The sequence below is a fragment of the Onychostoma macrolepis genome, chromosome 03 (genome assembly GCF_012432095.1).
Source record: "Onychostoma macrolepis isolate SWU-2019 chromosome 03, ASM1243209v1, whole genome shotgun sequence".
NCBI classification, from domain to species: domain Eukaryota; kingdom Metazoa; phylum Chordata; class Actinopteri; order Cypriniformes; family Cyprinidae; genus Onychostoma; species Onychostoma macrolepis.
In genome coordinates this window covers 19,362,792-19,387,613 of record NC_081157.1, presented here as the reverse complement: position 1 = coordinate 19,387,613, position 24,822 = coordinate 19,362,792, and the positions used below count along the sequence as shown (strand labels likewise).

At 36.2% G+C, this 24,822-nt stretch overlaps 1 protein-coding gene across 2 annotated transcripts; it reads left to right on the top strand.

Annotated features, from left to right (window-relative positions):
• Window positions 1-466: 466 nt before the first annotated feature.
• Window positions 467-17,246, top strand: nptx2a (neuronal pentraxin 2a). 2 transcript variants are annotated; one of them, XM_058770588.1, is made up of 5 exons: window positions 467-1,368; window positions 3,532-3,745; window positions 6,127-6,371; window positions 11,378-11,557; window positions 14,574-17,246. In XM_058770588.1, exons 1-5 carry the CDS (start codon window positions 934-936, stop codon window positions 14,799-14,801), a joined length of 1,302 nt encoding a protein of 433 aa, XP_058626571.1. In that variant the 5' UTR covers window positions 467-933; the 3' UTR covers window positions 14,802-17,246. The 2 variants fall into 2 exon arrangements, with proteins under 2 accessions (XP_058626571.1, XP_058626570.1); XM_058770587.1 differs by having other exon boundaries at window positions 3,529-3,745.
• The last annotated feature ends 7,576 nt before the right edge of the window (window positions 17,247-24,822 follow it).

Below are 24,822 nucleotides of genomic sequence, written 5' to 3'. Positions count from 1 at the left end.
CAACTAAGTCCTTATTTTTGTTATTTTAGCAGAAGTACAAGACAAAACATTCTCTTTATAAGGGCATGTGGGAGACCAGTTAAAAGGTTTAAAACCACCTGATCCATAATTAACTTCACTTTTCAAAACCTTTTGAGTTTAACCAACTGTTGTCAAGGTGGTTTAACTTGACATATGAATCATCTTTGGACCCAAACATAAGGTGAAGAACGTTATCTCTCCAGAACACGAGGGTTAAATTGGCCGAGAAGCAGTTATTGGCTGAAATTGCAGTTTATTAAAGAGCTCTCTGCATCTGCTCGGCGCACTGTTTATTCAACGCGACATTCACTGGAGGCCAGAAAAATCCACGGCAATATAATTTACAAGCGTGACTCGCATCAAGCGCGAGTAAGTGACGTAGATGAAGCTCAGTCAATCCGCGCGCCTCTCCAGCGGAGCCAAACTGCGCGCGCCTGAGTCTCTATATTAATCCGGTAAAGCGCCGCTGTCCGTTCAGCACCACTGACTGTGTGAAGAGACTTAAAGCGCTGACAGTCGGCATTCAACGCCAGAAACCGCTCTGGAAATCGCTCTTCGTTTGGACAGCTACTTGTTTGCGAGTGACAGGGGAGTTAAATGCGTTTGACGCGTCTGTGAGAAGGACTCCAACAGTTTGTTTAACATATTCACTGACTGTGCGAAGAGAGCAGCACTCGGTTTGTACTGGAAAAAGCGTTGGATTTCCAAGCTAACTACAGCTCATCTGTGTTGTTTTGAGTGATTTTTATTAGCGCCGTGTCGTGGAGCTATACGCATTTTTATTTAAATAGCAAACTCAAATGTTTTTTTGAAGATCTGATTTTATTGTGGAATCTACGCTAAACGTCTTTTTTAATCTAACTAACTGAGTTTACTCAAGTTTTCTGCGTTTTTAAGAGACAAACGGTCGTAATGAGAGCTCTTTTTGTGGCACTGCTGCTTTTATACGCGTCAGGGAGCGGGAAAGTGGCTGGCGCGAGCGCCGCGAAGGGAAACCGCTTTGTGTGCACCGCCGTGCCAGCGGGCACCGACCTCAGTTGCCCGGTGGAAGCGACCAACCGGGTCCAAAGCACAAGTCCGCAGGAGGAAGAACTGCGGAATACTATCATTCAGCTTCGAGAGACCATCCTGCAGCAGAAGGAAACTATCGTCAGTCAGCAGGGCACCATCAAAGAGCTCAACTCCAAACTCGCGCGCTGCGAGGCGGACGCCAAGTCTCGGGGCAGCGCGCGCAGGAAGGATTATAGTAAAAACACGATGGGCGATCTGCCGCGTGACCCCACTGAGACTGTGGAGCAGCTGGGCAAGACCATGCAGAGCCTCAAAGACCGTCTGGAGAACCTGGAGGTGAGAGTTTATGCTTAAGGGCAATCATGGGCACTTAAGAGCCATTTGTGATGGTTTTAAGGAAAATAGAGCTCTAATGATCTGTGAAGATTGCTCTTGCTTATTAGTGATGCTTGATTTACGCCTGGAGGGAGGGACTTTTTCTATTTGAATTCACGATTTGAATTGAATATTAATAATTAGCTTTGATATTGTAGATGGGAAGTAGTGAGCAGATACAGATTCAGTCTTTATTTTAAACATATACTGATAGTGCAAAGAACTTTGCTCGTAACTTTTAAAAATAAAGATTCTTAATTGGCATCGATGGTTCCATGAAGAACCGCTAAAGTCCATGGAACCACTAAAAGTTCTTTAAAGTGGAAATTATAAAGTTAGTTATAAAACTGAAAGGTTCTTGGGGAACCCAAAATGGTTATTCTATGGCATCGATGCACAAACCCCATTTTGGAACCAAGAGTGTTTTAGTTGAAATTGCAATCAGTGACCACTATGCGTTTTTCAAAGACTCGTATGGTATAATTCGGATAGCTGCATGCAAAATACAAAATGAGCAAATTATACATTCACAGAATAGCTGAAACTAAATGCACCAATTGACAAGGCTATTGGAAGATTTTGGTGTATTACTCAATTGACATATCACTTCTTGTTAATAGCCAAGTGGATATGTGACCCTGGACCACAAAACCAGTCTTAAGTGTCAATTTTTCGAAATGGAGATTTATACACCATCTGAAAGCTGAATAAATAAGCTTTCCATTGATGTATGGTTGGATCGGACACTATTTGGCTGAGATACAACTATTTGAAAATCTGGAATCTGAGGGTGCAAAAAAATCAAAATATTGAGAAAATCGCCTTTAAAGATGTCCAAATGAAGTTCTTAGTAATGCATATTACTAATCAAAAATTACGTTTTGATACATTTACGGTAAGACATTTACAAAATATCTTCATGGAACATGATCTTTACTTAATATCCTAATGATTTTTGGCAAAAAAGAAAAATGGATCATTTTGACCCATACAATGTATTTTTGGCTATTAAATATACCCCAGCGACTTAAGACTGGTTTTGTGCTCCAGGGTCACATATGGAATATTACCAATATGAAAAACTTGAATTCATTCAGGGTCATTGATCAAAATGAATACTCATTTTCACTCTGGAAGGGTTAAATTAGTAATGTAATAAACTGATTTAACAAAACTATAAACTGAATGACAACCCATTTAAAAAAATTAAATAAAATTGGACCCGCATGGTGTCTGTCAACTACAATGTACAATTATTGTGCACATACATGCTTTTACAGTGTGCTTATATTTTTAAAAAAAATACCTTCTTGTAATTACATCTGTAATTAATTCCTGTAATTACATCTACAGTATAATTTGGTAATACTTTATTTTAAGAAGTCACATTTTTACACAATTTACCTGTATTTTACATGTATTTACTATTATAATAACAATTAATTATGAATAATTATATTCAAGTAACCCTAAGCCAAAACCTAATCCTAACCCTAACCATATAGTAAGTACATGTAGTTAATATTAATTAAGTACATGTAGTTAATTAATATTACTCAGTACTTAAATGTATCATTACACTTTAACAAGGACACCTTAAAATAAAGTGTAGCCTATAATATCACTGTTGACCCTTGTTCTTAACCCACCCTTAAACCTACCCATAATAATAAACCTGTTCCTAACGTTACATTCTTCACACATCAATAGTCGCAAGTGTTTTGTAGTACAGCACTGAATACAATACATACATTGTATCTACAATGAAAAGGTGGTAACCTTCAATTTTTAACATAAAGAGATATTTCTACTTGATTTAACCCATAAAAATAGTTTGTTTGGTATAAATTAATGTAGCCTAATTAGGTTAATTTGGTGATCTTAAATTATATTTTTCACTTGAATAAACATTTAAATGTAACATACATCTAAATATAATTTAATATTAAATATAATATGATGGAAGTACATAGTAGTTGAAGACACCTAATATAAAGTGGGATCCCCTTAAAGCATTCAACATTAATTCAGCATCTCACAAATCCCCAGCAGTTCATTATGAACAATTTCTGGCTATAACAGCACGAGGCAGATTGATATATTGTGTCTTTTGTCCTGCAGCAGCAGCTGCGTACCAACACATCAGGTGGAATGTTTCCCAACGAGCTGAGAGACCTGCTGAAGCGCCGTCTGACTGACCTGGAGAGCCAGCTGCTGACCAGAGTCGCCGAACTAGAGGAGGAAAAGAGCCAGCTGTACAACGAGACGACCGCTCACCGACAGCGCACCGAGAACACCCTCAGCTCACTGCTGGAGAGGATCACCGAGCTGGAGAAAAGTACGGCTGCTATCAGACATGAATTATTCAGTCAGTCATGTCAAATGAGATAGAATCCATAATTTTTTCTTACTGATGTGGTGCCCTACCAGTTCAAAACATTTATTTTTACTTGCTGTCCCCAGTATGGGATAGGTAGACTAGTCAAAGCTGTTTCACACTCAATGTAAGCGCCTTACACACTTTGAACTCCACATGAAACCATTGCAGAAAGTGCCACCGAAGGGCAATGAGCTGGTAAAGAAAGCAAGCATGGGATATACACATATTCACAGCGAAAATATGTATTTGGGCTTAGAAGAGAAAAAAGTCCTGCCGATTGTTTTGATATATCACAGAACAAAAGCAGTCCTTGAGGGGAACGCATACTAAACAAACATGGCATGACAGCAAACAAAGGATGAGAAAGTATTGAAAAGAAAACAATAAAACAAACAAACAATAAATAAATAAATATCATTCAACACTTTAAAGTTGGAAAGAGTTTTTAATGTTCTTGAAAGACGTATTTTTTCTCACCAAGGATGCATTCACTTGATTAAAAATACAGTAATATTGTGAACTATTATTTCATTTTAAAATAACTGTTTTCTGTTTTTATTCCTGCGGTGTCAAAGCTGAATTTTCAGCATCATTTCTCCAGTCTTCAGTGTCACATGATCCTTCAGAAATCACTCGAACATGATCATTTGCTGCTGAAGAAACATTTCTTATTATCAATTTTGAAAACATCTGTGCATCATAGTTTTGTGGAAACCACAATACATTTTTTTTCAGGATCCTTTGATGAATAGAACATTAAAAAAAAAAAAAAAAAAGCATTTATGTGAAATAGATTTTTTCTTACATTATAAATGTCTTTACTGTCCTACCTGATCTCATGACGAAAACATACCTGTGGGAACTTTTTCACAAGATGCGAAATATGTACCAATAAGTACAAATCACTGCAGTTTACAACAGAAATTGCAGAGGTGGTAAAACAGCGAGCATTTGTAATCGTTTTCGTACACAGTTATGATTACAGTTCCATATGTTTCACTTTACAGGTGAAACAAGCTTTCTCAGTAGCTCAGCTGGCACGGAATTGGACTTAAGATGCGGAATCCATGGGAACGAATCATAAATAATGAAAGAGATGAGAGATTGAAAAACAAGCTAAAACCGTATGCTTGCGATTGCGTTTTTATGTCACAATCGCTTTTGTTCATACTCTCGGGTAGGTTTAGGTGTAGTACAAATGGTATGTTATTTTAAAATGTCACAGAGCATTAGACTTATAGCCCCACTCAACGGACATTTCAAGTCAGAACTGCGGTGACACCTACAAAAGCAACGTCACATAAAACTTACCATATGTACATTCATCTGTTCCGGGGGGAAAAAAACAACACTCTTTTAGCGCCACTCAGTGGATATTTCACATCAAATATGTCACGAAACGTACATGGCGCTGCGTATTTCGCATCTTGCAAAAAAGTTCCCACAGGTACGTTTTTGTCATGAGATCAGGGGTGCGACCATAGTTGGCTAACGATGCTTTTGGGAAATGCACCCCAGCTTGTTACTGTCACTTTTACTTAATTTAATGCTTCCTTAATGAATCAAAGTATTATTATTATTATTGTTTTTTTTTTTAAATCTTACTTACCCCAAAATTTTGAATGGTAAGATAAACATGGGTAAAATTCAACTTAGGTGCAAAGTTGGAGCAGTCATGGCAAAGGCAGGCATTGCATCCATCATGCAGCTTGCTTGTAAATCATTGGCTGCACTTTGAAAGGTCATTGTTGAAACTTTAAACGCTTGACCAGCGCTCAACACAGCATCAGGGGAAACCTTTAGCTAATGCTTCACTGCCTAAACTTCAATGCATTGGGCCAATTTTGTGTTGAAAGATGAAACAAAGGTACCACTGTGGCAGAATGTGTTGGCTGTGGCAGATTTAGTTTTGTGTGAGAATGTCTGCATGTAAATGAACTTGCTATTTACAATCATTTGTTTGCCTTTACCGCTCCTTTTGGCCTTTTTGGATGTGGGATTTATACAGGCCCCATCTGTTAGCACTGGATGGGCCATATCGTCCTGTTGTATTCAGAATTCAGATCAGTGTTAGCACAAATCGAGCCACTTTTGCAAAGCGACTGATTAACGCCAAAGCATCATCAGCAGCTACATCATTATTTCACCTAACATAGCCCCAGTATGTCACTTCATATTAGGACAATTACATGAGTCTGCATGGATCGCTCATTTCATTCATTGAACCTAAAAGCCTTACTCAGATTCAATTTGCCGAAATCAAATTAACACAATCGCAGGTCAGCAATTTGCATCTTCCTGTCCTTCAATGCAAACCTCTCCTTCGATTCTCTTCGCAGGTAACAGTGCATTCAAATCTCCAGAGGACTTTAAGGTGTCTCTGCCGCTGCGCACCAACTACCTGTATGGCCGCATCAAGAAGAGTTTGCCAGAGATGTACGCCTTCACTGTGTGTATGTGGCTCAAGTCCAGCGCCAGTCCTGGAATCGGAACCCCGTTCTCTTACGGCGTCCCGGGTCAAGCCAATGAGATTGTGCTGATAGAGTGGGGAAACAGCCCCATGGAGCTGCTCGTCAATGATAAGGTGAGCCTTTATGAAATACAGCAAAGCTATTCATGTTTTTATTCATTGTGTTTCTTTGGAACAATGTCAGATTTCCCTAGAATTGAATATATAACAATCTCATTAAATTAATAATTGTTTTGTTGACAATGATTAAAAACCTGGCATTATATCATAGGTGTCTTTTGTCTTAAAAATAGCACTTGTCTAAATATGATTAATGAAAAAATATAGTAGTTCATTTTAAATGGTCCCCAAAGGTTTCTTTTATTTTAATACAAATTACATGCAGGGGCTAATTAAACTGCCATGTGGTTTGAGATGTTAAATTCCATCTAAAACTATTTTAAACAGCATGTATTGTATCACTATTGTGTAGTTTTTTTTTTACTTATGTTAATTGAGAGGCTACACTGAATATTTGTACTTTTAAAAATTAATTTGTCACAGCTCAGGACAACTATTATGCTCACACTCACACACAAGTAGACTATTTGTCATACATGCAACACAAAATTTCAAACAAGTTTTACCATGCATAGCTCAGAGATATATATAAAATTGGAAAATTGCTCATTACAAGGATTAAAGGATTAGTGCACTTCCAGAATGAAAATTTCATGATAATTTACTCACCCCCATGTCATCCAAAATGTTCAAGTCTTTCTTTCTTCAGTCAAAAAGAAATTAAGGTTTTTGAGGAAAACATTCCAGGATTTTCTCCATGTAGTGGACTTCAATGGCAGCCAACGGGTTGAAGGTCCAAATTGTAGTTTCAATGCAGCTTCAAAGGGCTCTACACAGTCCCAGCCAAGAAGAAAGGGTCTTATCTAGTGAAACGACTGGTCATTTTCTAAAAAAGACCAAACAAAAATCTATGTACTTTTTATCACAAATGCTCATCTTGGACTAGCTCTGTGATACACATCCATGACTTAGTTTCATGGTTAGTACTTAGTCTGTGTACTCCGGTTCAGAAAGGTAGGGCGATAAACTCCTCCAACTTCTTCCCCAACTTCAAAATTGCCCAGCATCGTTGTTTTACCTTTTTTTGTAAAGGGAGTTTGACTTAGTCTTTGCACGTTCGCTTTGTAAACACTGGGTCGGTACTTCCACCTACATCACGCGTGACCTTTCCAACATAACTATGTAATGTGTGAAGTCGAACTAGTGAAAAAGAGCATTTGTGGTTAAAAGTATGTGTGTGTATATATATATATATATATATATATATATATATATATATATATATATATATATATATATATATATTATTTATTTATTTTAGTAGAAAATGAGCGATCATTTCACTAGATAAGACCTTTATTCCTCGGCCGGGATCGTGTAGAGCCCTTTGAAGCAATGAAACTACGATTTGGACCCTCAACCCATTGGCTCCCATTTCTGTCCACTATATGGAGAAAAATCCTGGAATGTTTTCCTCAAAAACAATGAACATCTTGAATGACATGGAGGTGAGTAAATTATCAGGAATTTTTTACTCTGGAAGTGAACTAGTCCTTTAACTGCATCTACAGTAGCTAACGGGAGGCACATCACATGAGCTCCACTGTCTTCACTCGCCCTGGTCACTGCATGAAACCACTCGGCATTTGATTAATGTTAATATTTTAACATTAAAAGTTCTGGACACATGAACAGGGCTGAAGATTACCTATAATTAGATAGTAGTGGTAGACTGATACAGGTATTTTTGATGGCTGATGCTGATATCTTAGAGATATAAAACCAATATATAGTACATGTTCTCACAGTATTTGATTTAAAGATGGTTAATAACACAATCATAATGAATGCTGAAATTAAATTAATATTTATTTTACATAATACTTACTAAAATAATTTGAAAAAAATCATTTAAAAATGAATTCACTAGAAAAAATGCAGTAAAAATTCTGTAAAATAAATAAACAGATTTATATTTTAAGACTTCTTGATTCTGTAATAATTTTATGGCATTTTCAAAAACAAAGAAATTGCTAAAACATTAATAAAAAGGAAATAAACACTGTAACCAGTGCACTCACTAATCGGATAAATCTCATTTTACTTACAGCATACAGTACAGTCAATATGACATTTGCAGCTGCATGATCGTGCTCCTTCAGTGACTCTCCTGTTTGCAGCCAGTTCACATGGCTTGGATCATTTGCAAAACAAAAGTCCTGCTTAAGGCACTTATTAACTAAACAAAAAAACTTGGGAAAACGACTGGTGCTGATAATTAAAAATGCTAAATATCGGCTGATATATTGACCTTGCCTACTGTATATATTCTTTGCTTGCTAGAAAGTTTATAAAAGGTGTTAAACTTCAGCATAACTCATCCCACAACTCAAATGATTAAGTAATGTGCTTATTTTATGGTCAGTCTTTTCGCCTGCTGTACAGTACACAGACTTGCATTGAGGGACTCGTGTCTACCAGAGACCAGAATATAATAAAGGTAGGCAGGCTTTTTTTGACTTAGGCCAGTAAACAACCACTCAGAACACTGTAGTGCCTTTTGCACCAACACCCATCGATACCCATCTTTTCCTTAATTGTAAAAATTTATTTTTAGATTTTTACAGGATACTCCACTAGTTTTGAATACCCAGTTGATCCATCCATCAAAATATGTGAAATACCATTTTAAGATAAATCATGCAAAAAAAAGTTCCTAAAATGTTTGCCATACTATTATTGGAAGACATTTAAAAAATGCATCAGGACCTTTGAAATTAGATTTTTGCAATTAGATTATTTTGTACAACTTCAGCAAACCCATTTCTTAAAGATATTGCATGATGGCAATGCATGTTGGCTGCAGAGAGACACACAAAAGATTTTCACATGCACGTTTAATTAAAAAACGAAAGTTAGTTGATTAGCTTTCAGGAGCTGTTGTTGCACAAGAGTCTCTATGATTTCAAAGTTTAGTATTAAAGCACACATAAATGAATTAAATATGTCCTTCGTGGTTCTAAATCAAGAATATGAAACTGAGCTGCTTTTCTTTGGGGAAAATTAGCTTCCAATATCTCATCCGCAAATGAGGTTAGCATGTCTCCGTAACCATGGATGCTGTATCTTTGGATCATTGTGGAGGAGACTGCGCCATCACTGTTTTTTGTTGAGTGTAACCTGAGGGTCTTGAGAGAGCGAGAGATGGGAAAAGAACGAATGAGCTCTCCTGCCCTGCTAATTCCCCTGATACCTCACTCAGGAAGTGTCAGTTTGGCTTCTTGCTTATTGAGAGAGGCATCTTGCCCCGCAGCCCTGCACAACATGCATTATACATGTACAGTGTGTGCGTGTACGCATGTGTGTGTGTGTGTGTGTGTGTACATCAAGCTGGAAAGAACAAGAAAGTGACGAGGATCGAGAGAGAAGCTGCCATGCTGAATGTGATTACCTGTCGAGTGTGTCTTCAGTGCTTTTTCCCACTCCAGTGAATGCATCACACCTCAGTGCTTCGTTACTTCTGTCTGAATGTTGTGTTTTCATACTTTCTGCATACTGCTCAACTTAAGTGCATTAAAGGCCTGGTCTCAAGGTGCAGTAGTTGTCAAACTCAATGTGCGTCTAGCTTGTAGATTAACTATATAAACTATTTTAAAGTATGTGAGGTGTCAGATACAACTTTATAGATGGCAGTTTATCTTATGATGATTCATCAAGACACTTTATATCCTCCCTTAAGCTGCACACTAGACGTTAAAGCGTGCAAAATTTCTACAGACATTGCAGTGGTCATAATATGACATCAAACATAGCACAGTTGAAAATGTAAAAATATGCAATATACTCCACTTTACTGCAACGCAGTAATCCAGACCCTAAGAGGTCACACGATGACAAGGGTCAGAGTTCACTGAACTTAAACTGTTTCATATCTCCCCCAATTGCATTTGTATGAATAGAAGTCAGTGGAACAAAGTGTGCTCAGGAATAGTTCAACCTAAAATGAAAATATTCCTGAAAATTGACTAAATTTGAGAAAATTTAGCATTTCATCACTTGCTCACCAATGGATCCTCTGCAATGAACGGGTGCCTTAAAAACATCACAATAATTCACAAGTAATCCACACCCACTCCAGTCCATCAATTAACGTTTTGTGAAGTGAAAAGCTATGTGTTCGTAAGAAACAAATCCATCATTAAGACGTTTTAACTTCAAACCACTGCTTCTGGCCATAATCCATAATCCATAATATTGCTTTCTCCAGTGAAAAAGTCGTCTCGTATGAATCAGGAGAGAAATATGCACAGATCAATCACCGTGTACAAGCAAAAACTGTGCAAAACAGTATGAAAAACAAACATGTTGAGGGATTTTGATGTCAGAGGACAACAGGGGATTTTTTATTTAATTTTTTTTTACTGGAGGAAGCTTTATTATGGATTATGGACAAATACAAGTGACTAAAATTGCAAAATCTGTGTGTGGAAATTTTTCATCCTTGCATAAAATTCCAAATCATATGGATTACGATTGAAATAACTGTATTTCGCCAGTGAAAAATTGCTGTTGCTTTCACTTAGCAATCTGAACAAACCCCTCTCTTGAGTATTAAATTTGGTGCGTAACACCCTGTTGTGCTACGGACATGAATGTCACCTCAAATTGTGCAGCTTGTTGAGCAGAGGTGCGATATTATAGTTCTTAGCAATCAGACTCATAGACTTGCATGTAAGGAAGAACTTGAGTCATATCTAGCAATCGAGGCTGGACTCTTTTGACATGGCCAACCACCCAGAACCACATAACAGCTCAAAACACCTTAGCACAGCGACTAACAGACTTACACTTTTTCTTCCGCAAATCTAATTATATTCTTTGATGGGAAGTGAGTTACAGTGAGGCATTTCAGGATTATGTCTGTAGGGACACAGTGGAGGAAACCAGCATACATCTCCTGAATTATTACTGTGAAAGCAGTTACTTCTTCTTAAATATGCACTTTTTAGCATCAGTTTCCACAGTAATAACCCCCTACGGTTTGGTCCTTTCTGTCACAGGTAGCTCAGCTTCCTCTCTCCGTGAGTGACGGCCGCTGGCATCACATCTGCATCACCTGGACAACCAGAGACGGCTTCTGGGAGGCTTATCAGGATGGAGAGAGACTAGGGACTGGAGAGAACTTGGCCCCCTGGCACCCAATTAAACCTGGAGGAGTCATTATCCTGGGGCAAGAACAGGTGAGCACATGAGGGTGAGAGAGAGGACGTAAAAGAGCTGATCCCTCACGAGGAAGACATGCAACGATAATAATAAGTCTTCACACGCGATGATGAGAAGACGTCACCTCTCAGCAGCACTTGAGAGCTCAGGGACTTCTTGAGAGAAATGTTACATGTGACACAGATAGCAAGCACACAAAATCCACATGTGACACATAATCTGCTGGTCACCTACACTGAGCTACTTTGATCATTGAGCGCATTCACACTGCTTAACGGTGCATGAAAAAGCACAATCTTTGACCTAAATTGCGAGAAGTGATAGAATTGAATAGCTGTTAGCTAGGTCAAGTCAAGTCACATTTATTATGCAGCTACACATTAATAAGCAGGAACATATAACAGGGTTACTGTTGTGCAATTCATCAATTATGAAACAAATTAAATTTCAGTTGTAAAGCAGCTCTACAGAAGATAATAGTGTCATTATTCAGCTCATTATTCAGTTCAGTGTTGATTCAATTCAGTTCAATAAGTGTCGATATTGCAAAGTTAGTGTCAGTTGCGTTCAAATTTTGTTCTCATCTGATAGTGTCAGTGCAGCTAAAGCAATAATCCTGCTGAATATTAATTGTCTTTTAAACCCCTGGGCCATTCCTGTTGTGCAGTAAAATTGGAACTCTTTTAAAAATGAATATGCTTGTGTTGTAAGCTACATATTTATTTAAAATACTCTTTCAAATAAAAGTGGTTTTTAATAATGATGCCATAGAAGAACCATTTTGGGTTCCCCATAAAACCTTACAGTGAAAAGTTGTTACAATAACCATATTTCTTAGTGTGAAGAACATTTTAATCATCTAAAGAACCTTTTTCCACTCGAAAGAACCTTTTGTGCATTGGAAAAGTTCCATGGATGTTGAAGGTTCTTCGTGGAACCATCAGTGCCAACAAAGAACCTTAATTTAACTGCATTGCTCAGAAGGATTGACAGTTGTCTTGTATGCAAAGTTCATTTTGATGTTTGATATGTTGATATTATCATACACATTTCTGCAATTTTATTAAACAAATGGATTGTTTTAGAACTAATACGACAAAACATCACAGAATTCATCAACTTCATTAGTGATGCTTTTACTGCTTTTGGCAGTGCATACAGGGTATGAATTTTAATCAGTTCCCTGAGGATTGAACCTACGTCCTTGGCATTACTATTCTCACACTCTACTAGTTAAGCTACAAACTATATTTTTTATTCACTGCCAACAAAAATAGACCCACTATGGTCAAAGCATAAGGTGTTGAGTGCCGCCAAGTAATGCACGGACTGAAAACCTGTAATAAACACTGAAATTTAGAAAAAAAAAATGCTATGTATATCAACAAGATGTTACTGTCTTCATTTAAAGCCTTTTTAATCACTCCTCTCAAGCACCATTCTGGCTGTTTCAGTCCCTGGTCACTACTCAACTTGTTTTAACGCAAGAAAAGAAAAAAAAAACTTAGACAAAACCCTGCGTTCCTCATTTTAGGCAGTATCAAAATCCTCTCTTTTCTCTGCTTCAGTTAGTTATCTTACATTTAACAAACATATTCCTCTCGTGAGTGCCACAAAAATGGATAGACGAAGTGGTCTCAACACTCAAAGAACCGTTTGAACTTGCATGATCTCATTCATGCCACATTCCCAACCCAGCACCACGGGGTTACTGATTATGAATGATTATCAACCCAAACTGGGTCATATCAACTTGGCTTCCATTCCCAGCAGGCTAAACCCATGGATTTGGCTGATGTTGGGCTGACTGGCATTAAAGGAATATCAGATGTCTGTAGAATTACACCAAATGTGTTCTTATTCAGCCAGCGAGCTATAAAGTATGTAGACAGATGAACTAACTTCAGGTCTCAGCAGAATTTCCCATGCAGAGGATTTTAGTGTAGTCTCCTGTGAGCTTCCATCAGTTAGCATTAGAAGGTTACATACTGTAGCAGACAGCAAGGCGGCTCATTAGAATTTGGATCAGAGCAAAGTCCCAGTTTGCTGAGTTTTAAAAAACACTGATAGTCAAAGATTTTAGAAATGTGTAAAGCTGCATATTGTATTTTCAAAATCAGCTGGTAATACAGTTTGCACGTTGCCTGAACTATTAGTTGATTAATAAACCTTTCCTGAAAGTGAAATTAGGAGGATCTTGGTTTCTAAGGGTTCAACAAAGGACTATGATCAAATTAAAAACGCAGCCCTCGTGACAGGACACTCAAAAACACAATGGCTTCTGTCTGAATGTGTATGACTTTAGATGCAGTGCTCTAAATCAATGCTCTAAAGATATGAAAGCAATGAAATGAAAAGAACAATGAAATAAAACAAATGGGTAGCACTTTATTTTACAGCCCTGTTCCACATTGTACTTCGGTAACACTTTATTTTAAGGTGTGCTTGTTACACATGTTACATTTACTTACTATTATAATAACAATAAATTATGCATAATTACATGCAAGTAACCCTAAGCCAAAACCAAATTCCTAACCCTAACCATATAGTAAGTACATTTAGTTAATTAATATTACTTAAATTGTAACAAGGACACCTTAAAATGAAATGTACCCCGTACCTATTATAGTGATTACATTAACTTGATAATAACTAGATAGTTACTCTGAACCTACCCCTAAACCTAAACTTAACCCATGTAGTTATTACCCAGTACTTTCTTAGGTAAGTACATTGTAAATAGACATACTGTAAAATAAATTCCATGCACTGCTATTCAAAAGTTTAGGGTTAAGATTTTTATATATATATTGGTATTTTTATTCAACTAGGATGCATTACATTGATCAAAAGTGAATACTTATAATATTGACACTGAAGACTGGAGTAAAGATGCTGAAAATTTTGCTTTGCATCACAGGAATAAATTACGTTTTAAAATATTTTCAAATAGAAAACAGTTCATTAAAATTGTAATGATACTGTTTTTACTGTATCCATAGTTTAGTGACGTGTGCTGTTATTCCACAGGACATCGTAGGTGGAAGATTTGATGCCACTCAAGCCTTCGTAGGAGAGTTAAGCCACTTCAACATGTGGGACAGAGTCCTGCGTCCTATAGACATCTCTGCTATGGCCAACTGCTCAGCCTACATGCCTGGCAACGTGGTGCCGTGGGTCGATGCCAATGTGGAGGTATTTGGCGGTGCCACAAAAGCAGCACTGGAGATTTGTGAAGACCGTCTCTTTGATTCCTAAGGACACGTCTGTCAGTTTGGAAGCATTCTTGTTGTAGAGGTAACCCACGTCCCAATACTGCTCTGGGAACTTACAAAGACAGTTCAAAAGAAACACACGTTTACATGTTTTCAAATGAAGGATTATTTCGTCCTCTATTCTGCTTTATGTTTGTTGAGACTTTGCTGTCAGCCTGACCAATAACTAAAATGACTGTGATTAATTAGAAAAAAAAAATCAGTCTGCACATTCAAGGTCAAAATAGAGTATTTGCGGCTCTGGCTGAAGCAAAACTTTCTTGGTGATATTATATATGCTTTTCTCTGTGTTGCGTCCTTCAAAAGCTTCTTCTCTAACACAAACTCATGGGTATTTTAAGAACTGCAGTAAAAGATGGATTTTTTTCCATTTTCGCTTTGAGCTTTTGTCATGTTGTGTATAGACCGATGCCCTTCAAACCCCTGAAGAAATTCAACTGCACAGTTTCAACATAAGCTTTATTAAAAATTAATGAATGAGCTGGCCTGTGACGTTACACATATGGAGAGGCATTCAGACAGAAGTGTCTTTATGTCTGTGATCCAGAGATTAGTGGAAGGAACATTCGCATTTTAAAAAATCTTCTTTAATATCGCTGTCCCTCACCAGCTGCCGTCTCAAACAGATCTGACATCCAGAAACCTTAAAGTAGCAAAGCCGCCAAGGACTGACCTGCAGCTCTATGAGAGAAGGTCTGGCTGCAGTGGTTCACCTCGTCAAGCTAGTTTGATTACATTCAGTTTGTGAATCCCAAACTGGGGTGTCTTTGAAACGTTTATGAAGGATTTTGACATGAACAGATCATGGCGTTATGAGATTAACTGTGAGAACTCGACCAGGAATGTGTGCTATACTTTTTTAATAACGCTTCATTGAAAATTAAAAAAAATTTTTTCGTTGAGATGAAACTGAAATACTGATAGGCAGTAATGACGTTGACAGCGTTTGCACTTGTTTAAGTGCAACGTCAGGAAGTTTGATTTATCTGACAGTTTGATGCTACAAATGGGTGAATCTCACGAAACCTGTCAAGGTCATATTTCCCTCCAAAATCAAAAGAAAAATATATTTTGCATAAGAAAATGAAGCCTATTTTTAATCCCATTTTTGCATTGTAACATTATTTTAATTCAAATTAAGCACATTTCCAATAGATTCTCATTAGCGTAATGCAAAATATATATATTTTTTTATTGTGAAGTGTTTATGGTAGTCCTGGTAGTATGTGCAGTACTGCCTTCATTGCTTTTTTATGTAAATATTATTTTACTGTAATTTTCTTGAAATAAAACCAGTATTACAGTAATTACAATAATGAGAATCAACTCTGAGAACTCAAAAAATAAAAAACTGAAATGTGCTTATTATCATAAAAATAATGTCACAAAACAACAACAAAAATGAGTAATAGTCCTAAAAAACAGACCTGGGGATGTTTTCGTGAGATTCACTTGTGTGCTTTCTGATTTTATTTGTGCTTGATCTATTTAGATGACTTCAAACCGTACATTTGTGTTGAAGTAGAGCAGTGCAATATATATATATGGGACACTTTATGTAAATGTGGTCCTCGGCATCGTTTCTGTGTTTTCACGTCTAAATGCTGCTGGGCCTGTCACTCTCACTCCGTCTCGCTGTGTTACATGGATGTTTTCATTTCATCTTTCAACTTGTTGTGCACAAAGGCCAGATCAAAGTCTGTGAAATTCACTGTGGTGCAGCGTTCTTACACAATAGACACTAATAATGCATTAGTGTGTTTCCCTTGTCGACACGTGTTTGTATTTGGGCTACAAGAGCTCTACTGCTCAACCGAAATGCACTGGAATGAGATCAAACTCTTTTGAATACTCAGTTTCTTTCATTTGAATGTAATCTACTGCTATTTTGTGTCATAAATGTACCTAGAGGAACAAAAATCTCGTATGTAAATGCATTTTGTTCTGTTATGCTGCCTTCAGGCCCTGTTGAAATCATCATATATTAAACTAAGCAATGTCATAGTGACCAATGGGAACCTCTGAATTTGGGAATTAAAGAATCATGGTGAAAGCTATGTGTCCATGTTATTCTGATCAAATCATAATTATGATTATACATTTTGGATTTGAAGGCAGCATTAGGACAAAATGTTTACTTGTTTATAATCTGACCTGATTTTGTTCAGAATGTAACATGATATTTTTGTCCAAAATGAATGGCCTTTTCTGAGCACCGACTGTGCTTTCTGGGTTTTTCAAGGATTCAACCCCTAATGTAAGACCACAGCGTGAAATGGCAAGAGCGAGCTAAATAATAGACCAAAAAAAAATGGGTTTAATGTGAAATCTCTCATTCCTCGTATACAGAGCAACCTGGGGATGTTGTTCAGCATGGAGGAACGGTTGAATGTCCTTCTTCACCCAATAAATGATTCTGAAAACCACACATCAGAGTTCTGCCTCGGGGAATATTTGAGTCTTTTACAGTTGCTACACAGTTTCTTTGCAGTTCAACAGGATTTCTGTTTATATGCAGTGTGGTCTCTATAAACTTCTTTTAATACTTTTTGAAATAGCCTACAATATTAAATGCATATTAAACCTCAAAAAAAAAAAAAAAAAATCTCATATCTGGCATTAAATGATTTTATCATTTTTGTCTAACATAGACACAATTTACACTACTTTTCAAAAGTTTGTAATTTTTTGTTTGAGATTTTTGTTGAAAGAAATCTTTTATACTCAGCAATTTATTTGAAAAACAGTAACAGAAAAACTGTAATTTTTCAAATGTAAGTTATTCCTATGAGGGCAAAGCTGAATTTTCAGCATCATTACTCCAGTCTTCAGTGTCGCATGATCCTTCAGAAATCATTCTATTATGAGGATATGATAAGAAACTTTTCTTAGAATTATCAGTGTTGAAAACAGTTGTGCTGCTTAATATTTTTATATTAATATAAAAATAATTTTTAAATAATAATAATATTTAACCCGTGATCCTTTTTTTTTTTTTCAATTGAACATTCAAAAGACAGCATTTATCTGAAATAGAATTTTTGTAACATTATAAATGTCTTTTCTTACACTTTTAAATTGATTTAATGCATCTTTTAAAGAAAATTGTCAATGACCTCAAAACTTTTAAAAGGTAAAAAAATCAACTGTTTCGTCCTCAGACCAAATAAATGCCTACAAATATAGAACACTTTATGTGGCTTAGCCAGAAACGGACAAATCTACTTATGAATCATTGATCTCATAATTTCCATAAGTAAATAAAAATGTCTTTGTTTCAGAAATGGAACAAAAAAAAATCCATCTCTATGTGATTGCTCTTAACCTGTCAGTCTGAGCTCATAATTCATTGTCTACTCGTTTTAGTACTGTTATGAGTAGATGTTGAAACTAGAGAGATATGGTTGAACACTAACAAGGTCAAATGGACACATTAATACAATATTCCATTCAATCCATTATAATAGAAAAATATGTGTCTATTCAAAGCTAGATGCTGCCCTGCTGTATCTTCTTTTCCCCCTATTGTCTCTCCTCTGCTGTGGGAGCCTTTGAAAGCCCTGCAATAATTTTATTGAGACTTGTGAAGTCTGGCACAGTCCATTTATCTTTAGAAATACATTTTCAAAACCAGATAAAGCTTCTTATAACTTTCTAGGTTTTTGTCCTAAAGTCACGTGCCTGGTCTCAAACTGCCATGTCTCTTTGACATTTGGCACAGCTGAAGGTGTTGTGGATAAAACCTCATACGGAAGGTTGTGGGTTCAAACCCTTTCTATGTTGCACCTCTGATGTCCTTGAACTCTTAGTGAATGAGTGTGCTTTGCAACGTAAAGTCTGACAGAGTGAAATATAACTGGAATGACCTGTAATGAAATTGTCTTGTGTGCATGTCTCTATTCTGGACATGTCTAGACTCTGCTTGTTATCTGATGCATCACTTCTCAGATCGCACAGAAGATGGGTTTTCTGGGAAGGCATTGTGTTGATTTTCTTCTCATAATGGAAGTGTGATGCTGTGCTGTTTTGTTTGCGTCCACAGAAGCCTTGAATAGACATCAATGGCAGTTTTTTCCGGTCCTCTGTTTTGGATCAAATTGCTTCCAGCAGCTGCAAAATCCTCATCCTGGCAAGATGCCAGGTGGAAATGAAAAAATCTGCGGATTATGAGCAGAGCAATGTAGGTCGTGCTTTTCCGGGGCTCTCTGTTTTAATTTGCACTTTCAGGTTGTCACTGGCGTTAATTCATGGGTTTCCGTTTCCCAAGGCGTCACATTGTAATTGCTATCGTGCTTTAACTATGGCAGAATTACACATACAATAAAAATTTATTTTTAAAAATGTCAGGAGGAAGATACTGATGAAGCATTGTGAGTATCTGACAGCGCTATTGTTGGGTTCAACTGCAGCCGCCCCATAGGAAAGACACATCACAAATGAGATGCTTTATATTATCTCGATTTTTCTCCCATAAAAGACATTAAATGGACAGTCTTATTCATGCTCGCGTCTCATTAATCTCAGAAATTTCTCCTGAGTAAACAACCCCATTAATCACACATTACTGAGAAGTGTCTCCTTTAGTGCTTCAGAAGAGATCTTGAGAGTTTCTCAAATTGTGCAAATACTGGCCAGTGTATTAAAAAACATCAGGTTGATACTTATTGAAAGTGCTTAATTGTATGGAATATGCACTTGTAGTGTATTTCAAATCTTAAAAGCATTTTTATAAACTGTACTTGAAGATAATACAATATGTGACCCTGGATCACAAAACCAGTCTTAAGTCGCTGGGGTCATGTTCCATGTTCCATGTTCCTGGGATCATGTTCCATGAAGATATTTTGTAAATTTCTTACCGTAAATGTATCCAAACTTCATTTTTTATTAGTAATATTCATTGCTAAGAACTTCATTTGGACAACTTTAAAGGCGATTTTCTCAATATTTAGATTTTTTTGCACCTTCAGATTCCAGATTTTCAAATAGTTGTATCTCAGCCAAATATTGTCCGATCCTAACAAACCATACATCAATGGAAAGCTTATTTATTCAGATCTATAAATCTCAATTTCGAAAAATTTACACTTAAGACTGGTTTTGTCGTCCAGGGTCGACATGAAATGAAAAGTGACATTAAGTGTACATAAAGAGAGACACTTTAATGACTGTTTAAAAAAAAAAAAAAAATACTTAAGTTAATATTATAAAGTTGATATATTTTAAATGTAATTACAGATATAGACATACAAGTTTCAATATAATTGACATTAAAGTACACTGAAAAATTGTGTAGAAACAGTTTTCACTCGGAAAATGCTAGTAAATTTCACACTTAATTACAAAGAAACTACAAGTAACATTGAATTGAACTGGAAATATTGTAAAGACTGTAGAAGTATTTTTTTGCCAAACTTTCTCCAATAATCTGTATGTCTGTTTGTTTGCTTGCTTGCTTGCTTGCTTGTTTGTTTATTTTGTTTGTTTTTAATTGTTAACTTTTATATTTTTTAATATTTTTTACAGTGTATATTTTGTTTTACCGTAAATGTACTTAAGTCCTACTTAAGTGTCCAAAAACCACTCTAAAACCCCTAGAGTCGTGTGGAGCACTTTTCATGATGGATGGATGCACTTTTTTGGTTTTTAAAAGCTCTGCCACCATTCACTGCTATTATAAAGCTTGGAAGAGCCAGGACATGTTTTAATATAACTCCGATTGTATTCATCTGAAAGAAGAACGTCATATACACCTGGCTTGAGGATGAGTAAATCATGGGGTAATTTTCATTTTCGGGTGAACTATCCCTTTAATATACATTTAAACTATAATACATTTTCATTTAATGCAAATGCAAATAACATGCAATTTAATGCAAACAAATTGCATTCAGTTCACACTTAAGCATATTCTTTAAAAGTATATTTGAAGAGTTCAGATGCAAAAGCCTCTAAGTACCATCTGAAATTTTCATCTAAAATAAGCATTTTTATCTGGCTGCTATGTTTAGGTTACTGCTATGCAGTAATTTTACTCTAATGGCAATGTATAGGTTTTTTTCTATGCAATTAAAGTGAAAAAACTAAACATAAATATAGGAACCTGATAAAAATGCTAATTTTAGAAGAAAATTTCAAATTGCACTTAGAGGCTTTTGCATCTGAACTCTTCACTTTTTCTGTAACAAGTACTGTTTTTAAAAGTATGCAAAAGTCTATTTCTTTTTCACAAGGGTCTATTAAATAAATACGTTACAAAAAAATTAAAAATTAAAAACCCAAGCCATTGAACAATTTTATATCTGCTATTAACCTAAATCACAAAGCACACAGCATATTTGGTACTTCATCTGTGATTAAAATAATGCTAAATAAAATATGATACTGGGCACATATAGTGAGGTTAAAAATATGAAACTACAGTCTTATTTCAAACGCTGTAAAAATCATGGCCATGGTTTTAATTATAATTTCCCTTCATTATACATTCCCTAAGCGGGACTTTACAGCGCGGAGAAGGAGCACAAGTTCTCGCTGTTGCCTGGAGGTTGTGGTTGAAGCTGAGAGTAGCCGAGTATGAACTAGTAATTAGCACACACAGTTCTGTATCCATTTGGAAAAGGGCAAGTTTCACAGTTGTGGGGGCAAATTAAAATGCCACAGTTTCGGCTCTGCCCTCAGACAAAGATCTGTGAGTGAAAATCTGGCCAGCTAACATGTGTTTCTCCGTAATTACAGTCAGAGAGAATGTGGAGCAGGAGGATGACCTCTTCCAGGCACACAGAGTCTCCGCTCAACAATCCTGTTCCATGAAAAACTACTCACAAAAGCCCTTTCAGCTCAACAACTCTCATTAAATTATGAAACCTGAATGTCATATCCTCCCTTCCGCACAAGCCCTTCTTCACAGCCCACGAAGCGCTCTTGCTCATCCCTTCTTCGGTAACCACCATCTCCAAAAACGTCATCTTGGCGTTTTTATTTTCCTTCCTTACATAATTTATGTTTTTGAAGTTTGTTGCTTACCCTAGGTGTTCTGTTTAAAACAGCTTGTGTGGTTACTATTCTGTTTCATGTTCAGTTCACCCTCAGAACATCAAGTTAACCCAGTTTAGATTTACTTCGGATATATAACAGCTCTGGTCTCACAAACACACGACTAGGTCAATTTTAATGGCAGAATCAAGACCAAATAATGCAAATGAACATGTAAAAAATGGAAATGAAGCCTATTTTAGGACCGTGATATTTTCATGATAATTAAGCACAAATCCCCCTTAATTCTCATACCAGAACTGCATCCAGATGTTTTATTTCTATTTTATTGTGTCATTTAATTGCAAGAGGTAATCATTATTAGATTCTCATTTTAAAACAATATTATTTAAAATAATATTATAAATAAATAACATATTGTAACATACACACAGTAGTTAAGGCCACCTAATATAAAGTGGGACCTATATTTATATATATATATATATATATATATATGTTGTTTGTATATAAATGAAATGGGTAAGAAACAGGTAAGATTTCTGGAAAAAAAAAAAAAGACAGTTTATTGACAGTTTATTATTATTATCTAAACTATTTTATTTAAATAATCATATTTTCAAGATGCATTTATTAAAAATGCCTGGAATCAGAATAAATGTGTCTATTGTGAAAATGAAATTAAATGTATTCAGTTAAAAAGTATGAACGTGGTTAAAACGTGGCTATTAAACAAGCAATATTCAGGTAAAATGTATGCGATTGAAACAAATTGGATTTGTTTATGATAAATATAGAAACCTAGTTATTGTGCATTTAAAACAGACTCGGTTTATTAATACTTTTACAGAAATGATACCTGTGTCTTACCTGTTTCATTTATGTACTGTATGCCTGACAAAAATATATCAGAAAAATTTGTTCATGTTAAAACTGTAATCCAAATAGATGGAAATATCATATGCAATTCAAATACATAAATCTTATGCCTGAATATTTCTTGAGTATGAAATGAATGCAAACATAGTGTATGAATACCTTTTTAAATACAATTTTTTCACATTACAGTCATGAGAATGAGATTTTCATGCATCACAGTAATGAAAATATTAGAAATTTCCATGCAAACCATATTTTATTATTATATAAATAAAATAAATTATCACCTGTAGATGATATTAGGTGACAAAAAAAAACATCAAAACTTGTACAATGTATGAATTTTTATAGAGTCTTCATGCTTTCGGCGCAGCTGCTTTTGTGTCATGCTTCAGTCAGCTGTCACAAGAGCTCATCTCCACAAATAGCACACAGCTAAAAGTATCATAGTCCATTTTGATATTCCAACTGACATTAATCCTGATTGCCGGATGTGGAATCCGGCCGCTGCGTGATTTCCCAGATGAGAACTAATCAGAAATGATCGGGGACAGATAAAGACATTACCTGGATTACGGATCCCCGCGAGAATTGAGGCTCTTGTGCTCAGATGAAGTGCTTCTGCGTTTGACCTGTGCCCTCCACGTGTTTAAAGCCTCTCAGCCATGACATTTCACCAACATCAGACTCTCATTAAAGACGCAAAGCCTGCCGATGCAAAAACGCTTGTTGTTAATGTCAACACTGTCAAAGCTGCTCAAACGAGTGTGATCTGCCCTAAAATGAGCTTGTCATATGCCATTGGTTACTGATTAGATGATCAAATACATGCCGCAATAATTTGGGAATTTCACTGTTCACTGCGTAGAAACAGTGTACTATAAAACTCTCTTGTAAACTCACCAGTTTTCAATGCATATGTAGTACAATATTACATCAGATTTCTCGTCAAGAATCGCCAAATGAACATAAGCTAAATCTGGCTGCATGACGTGGCCTTGGTGATTGACAGACATTTGTTTCATAACTTCACTGAAAAAGCATCTTTATAAAGCCACTTCTTTCTTGCATAAGAGTGATGTGAATTAGATTTCTAAATCTCTATTGATGAGAAAAATGAGAAGACATGTGCTCTAAAATACACTATTCATGCTTATTGACTCAAACAGAGGCAAAATAAAAATAACTCCTGATTATTAGTGTGTTCTGGCCTCAGGCTCAACCAAAAACAAAGCTCTGGCTATGTGTCATGGGCATTGGGAGTTAAAATGAATTTAAATCGAGCTCAGACATAGTAAATGTTTAACACACTGCACTGTTGTTACTACAGTAACAAAGAAAAGCCTGCTGAAGGTGACTTTGTGTTTGTGTAGAGATGAATATCAATCCTACGTGGGCCTAACATGAGTACCTGCTTTGTACAGCCTCAACTTTTTACTGCGTTCGTAATGCAGCGGCTCTTTCAGATCATCAGTCTGTATACGCAGTCGGGCTAAACTGCTCAACACCTGCCGCCGCTTGATGCCTCTGTTCCTCCAGCTGCAGGTCACCATTTCATATATTCTTCATGATCAAAAGCCAAGCCTCTCAAAGACAACCCACAAGCCACATCCAACCCAGCAGCCTTCAACAAACTTATTTATGGTTCTTACACTTTCATAACAACTGAACTGTTGTATAAAATCAATTCATTTGCGATCTTGCTAATATTTGGGAAAACTACACTTTTGCTCTAGTGATATTACTTAACTATATCGTGTCTTAAATATAAGAATTCTTACAGCGTATTTTTGCCTCCATATCTTGAATTATATTATAACTGCATTCTAATAGCTTTCATCCCGCAGTGAAAGATGTTTTTGTTTTTTGCAAAGTTACACACAATCACTTATGTGCTGCTCAAGATTCTGATGCCGTAAACAATGTATGCAACATATGTACGCGGATACGCTGTTTACACATTGTAAAAAATTATTGTGATTTTAACGGTAAAAAACTGTGAAAATGCTACAGTAAAAACCTGTTAAATGGTTAACGGTAGGTTCCTGTAAAATTTACAGGGAAAACCCGCAAAGTGACGTTCCCAGAATTCCTTGTGTAACATCTAATGTTGTTAAATGAATGTTTAT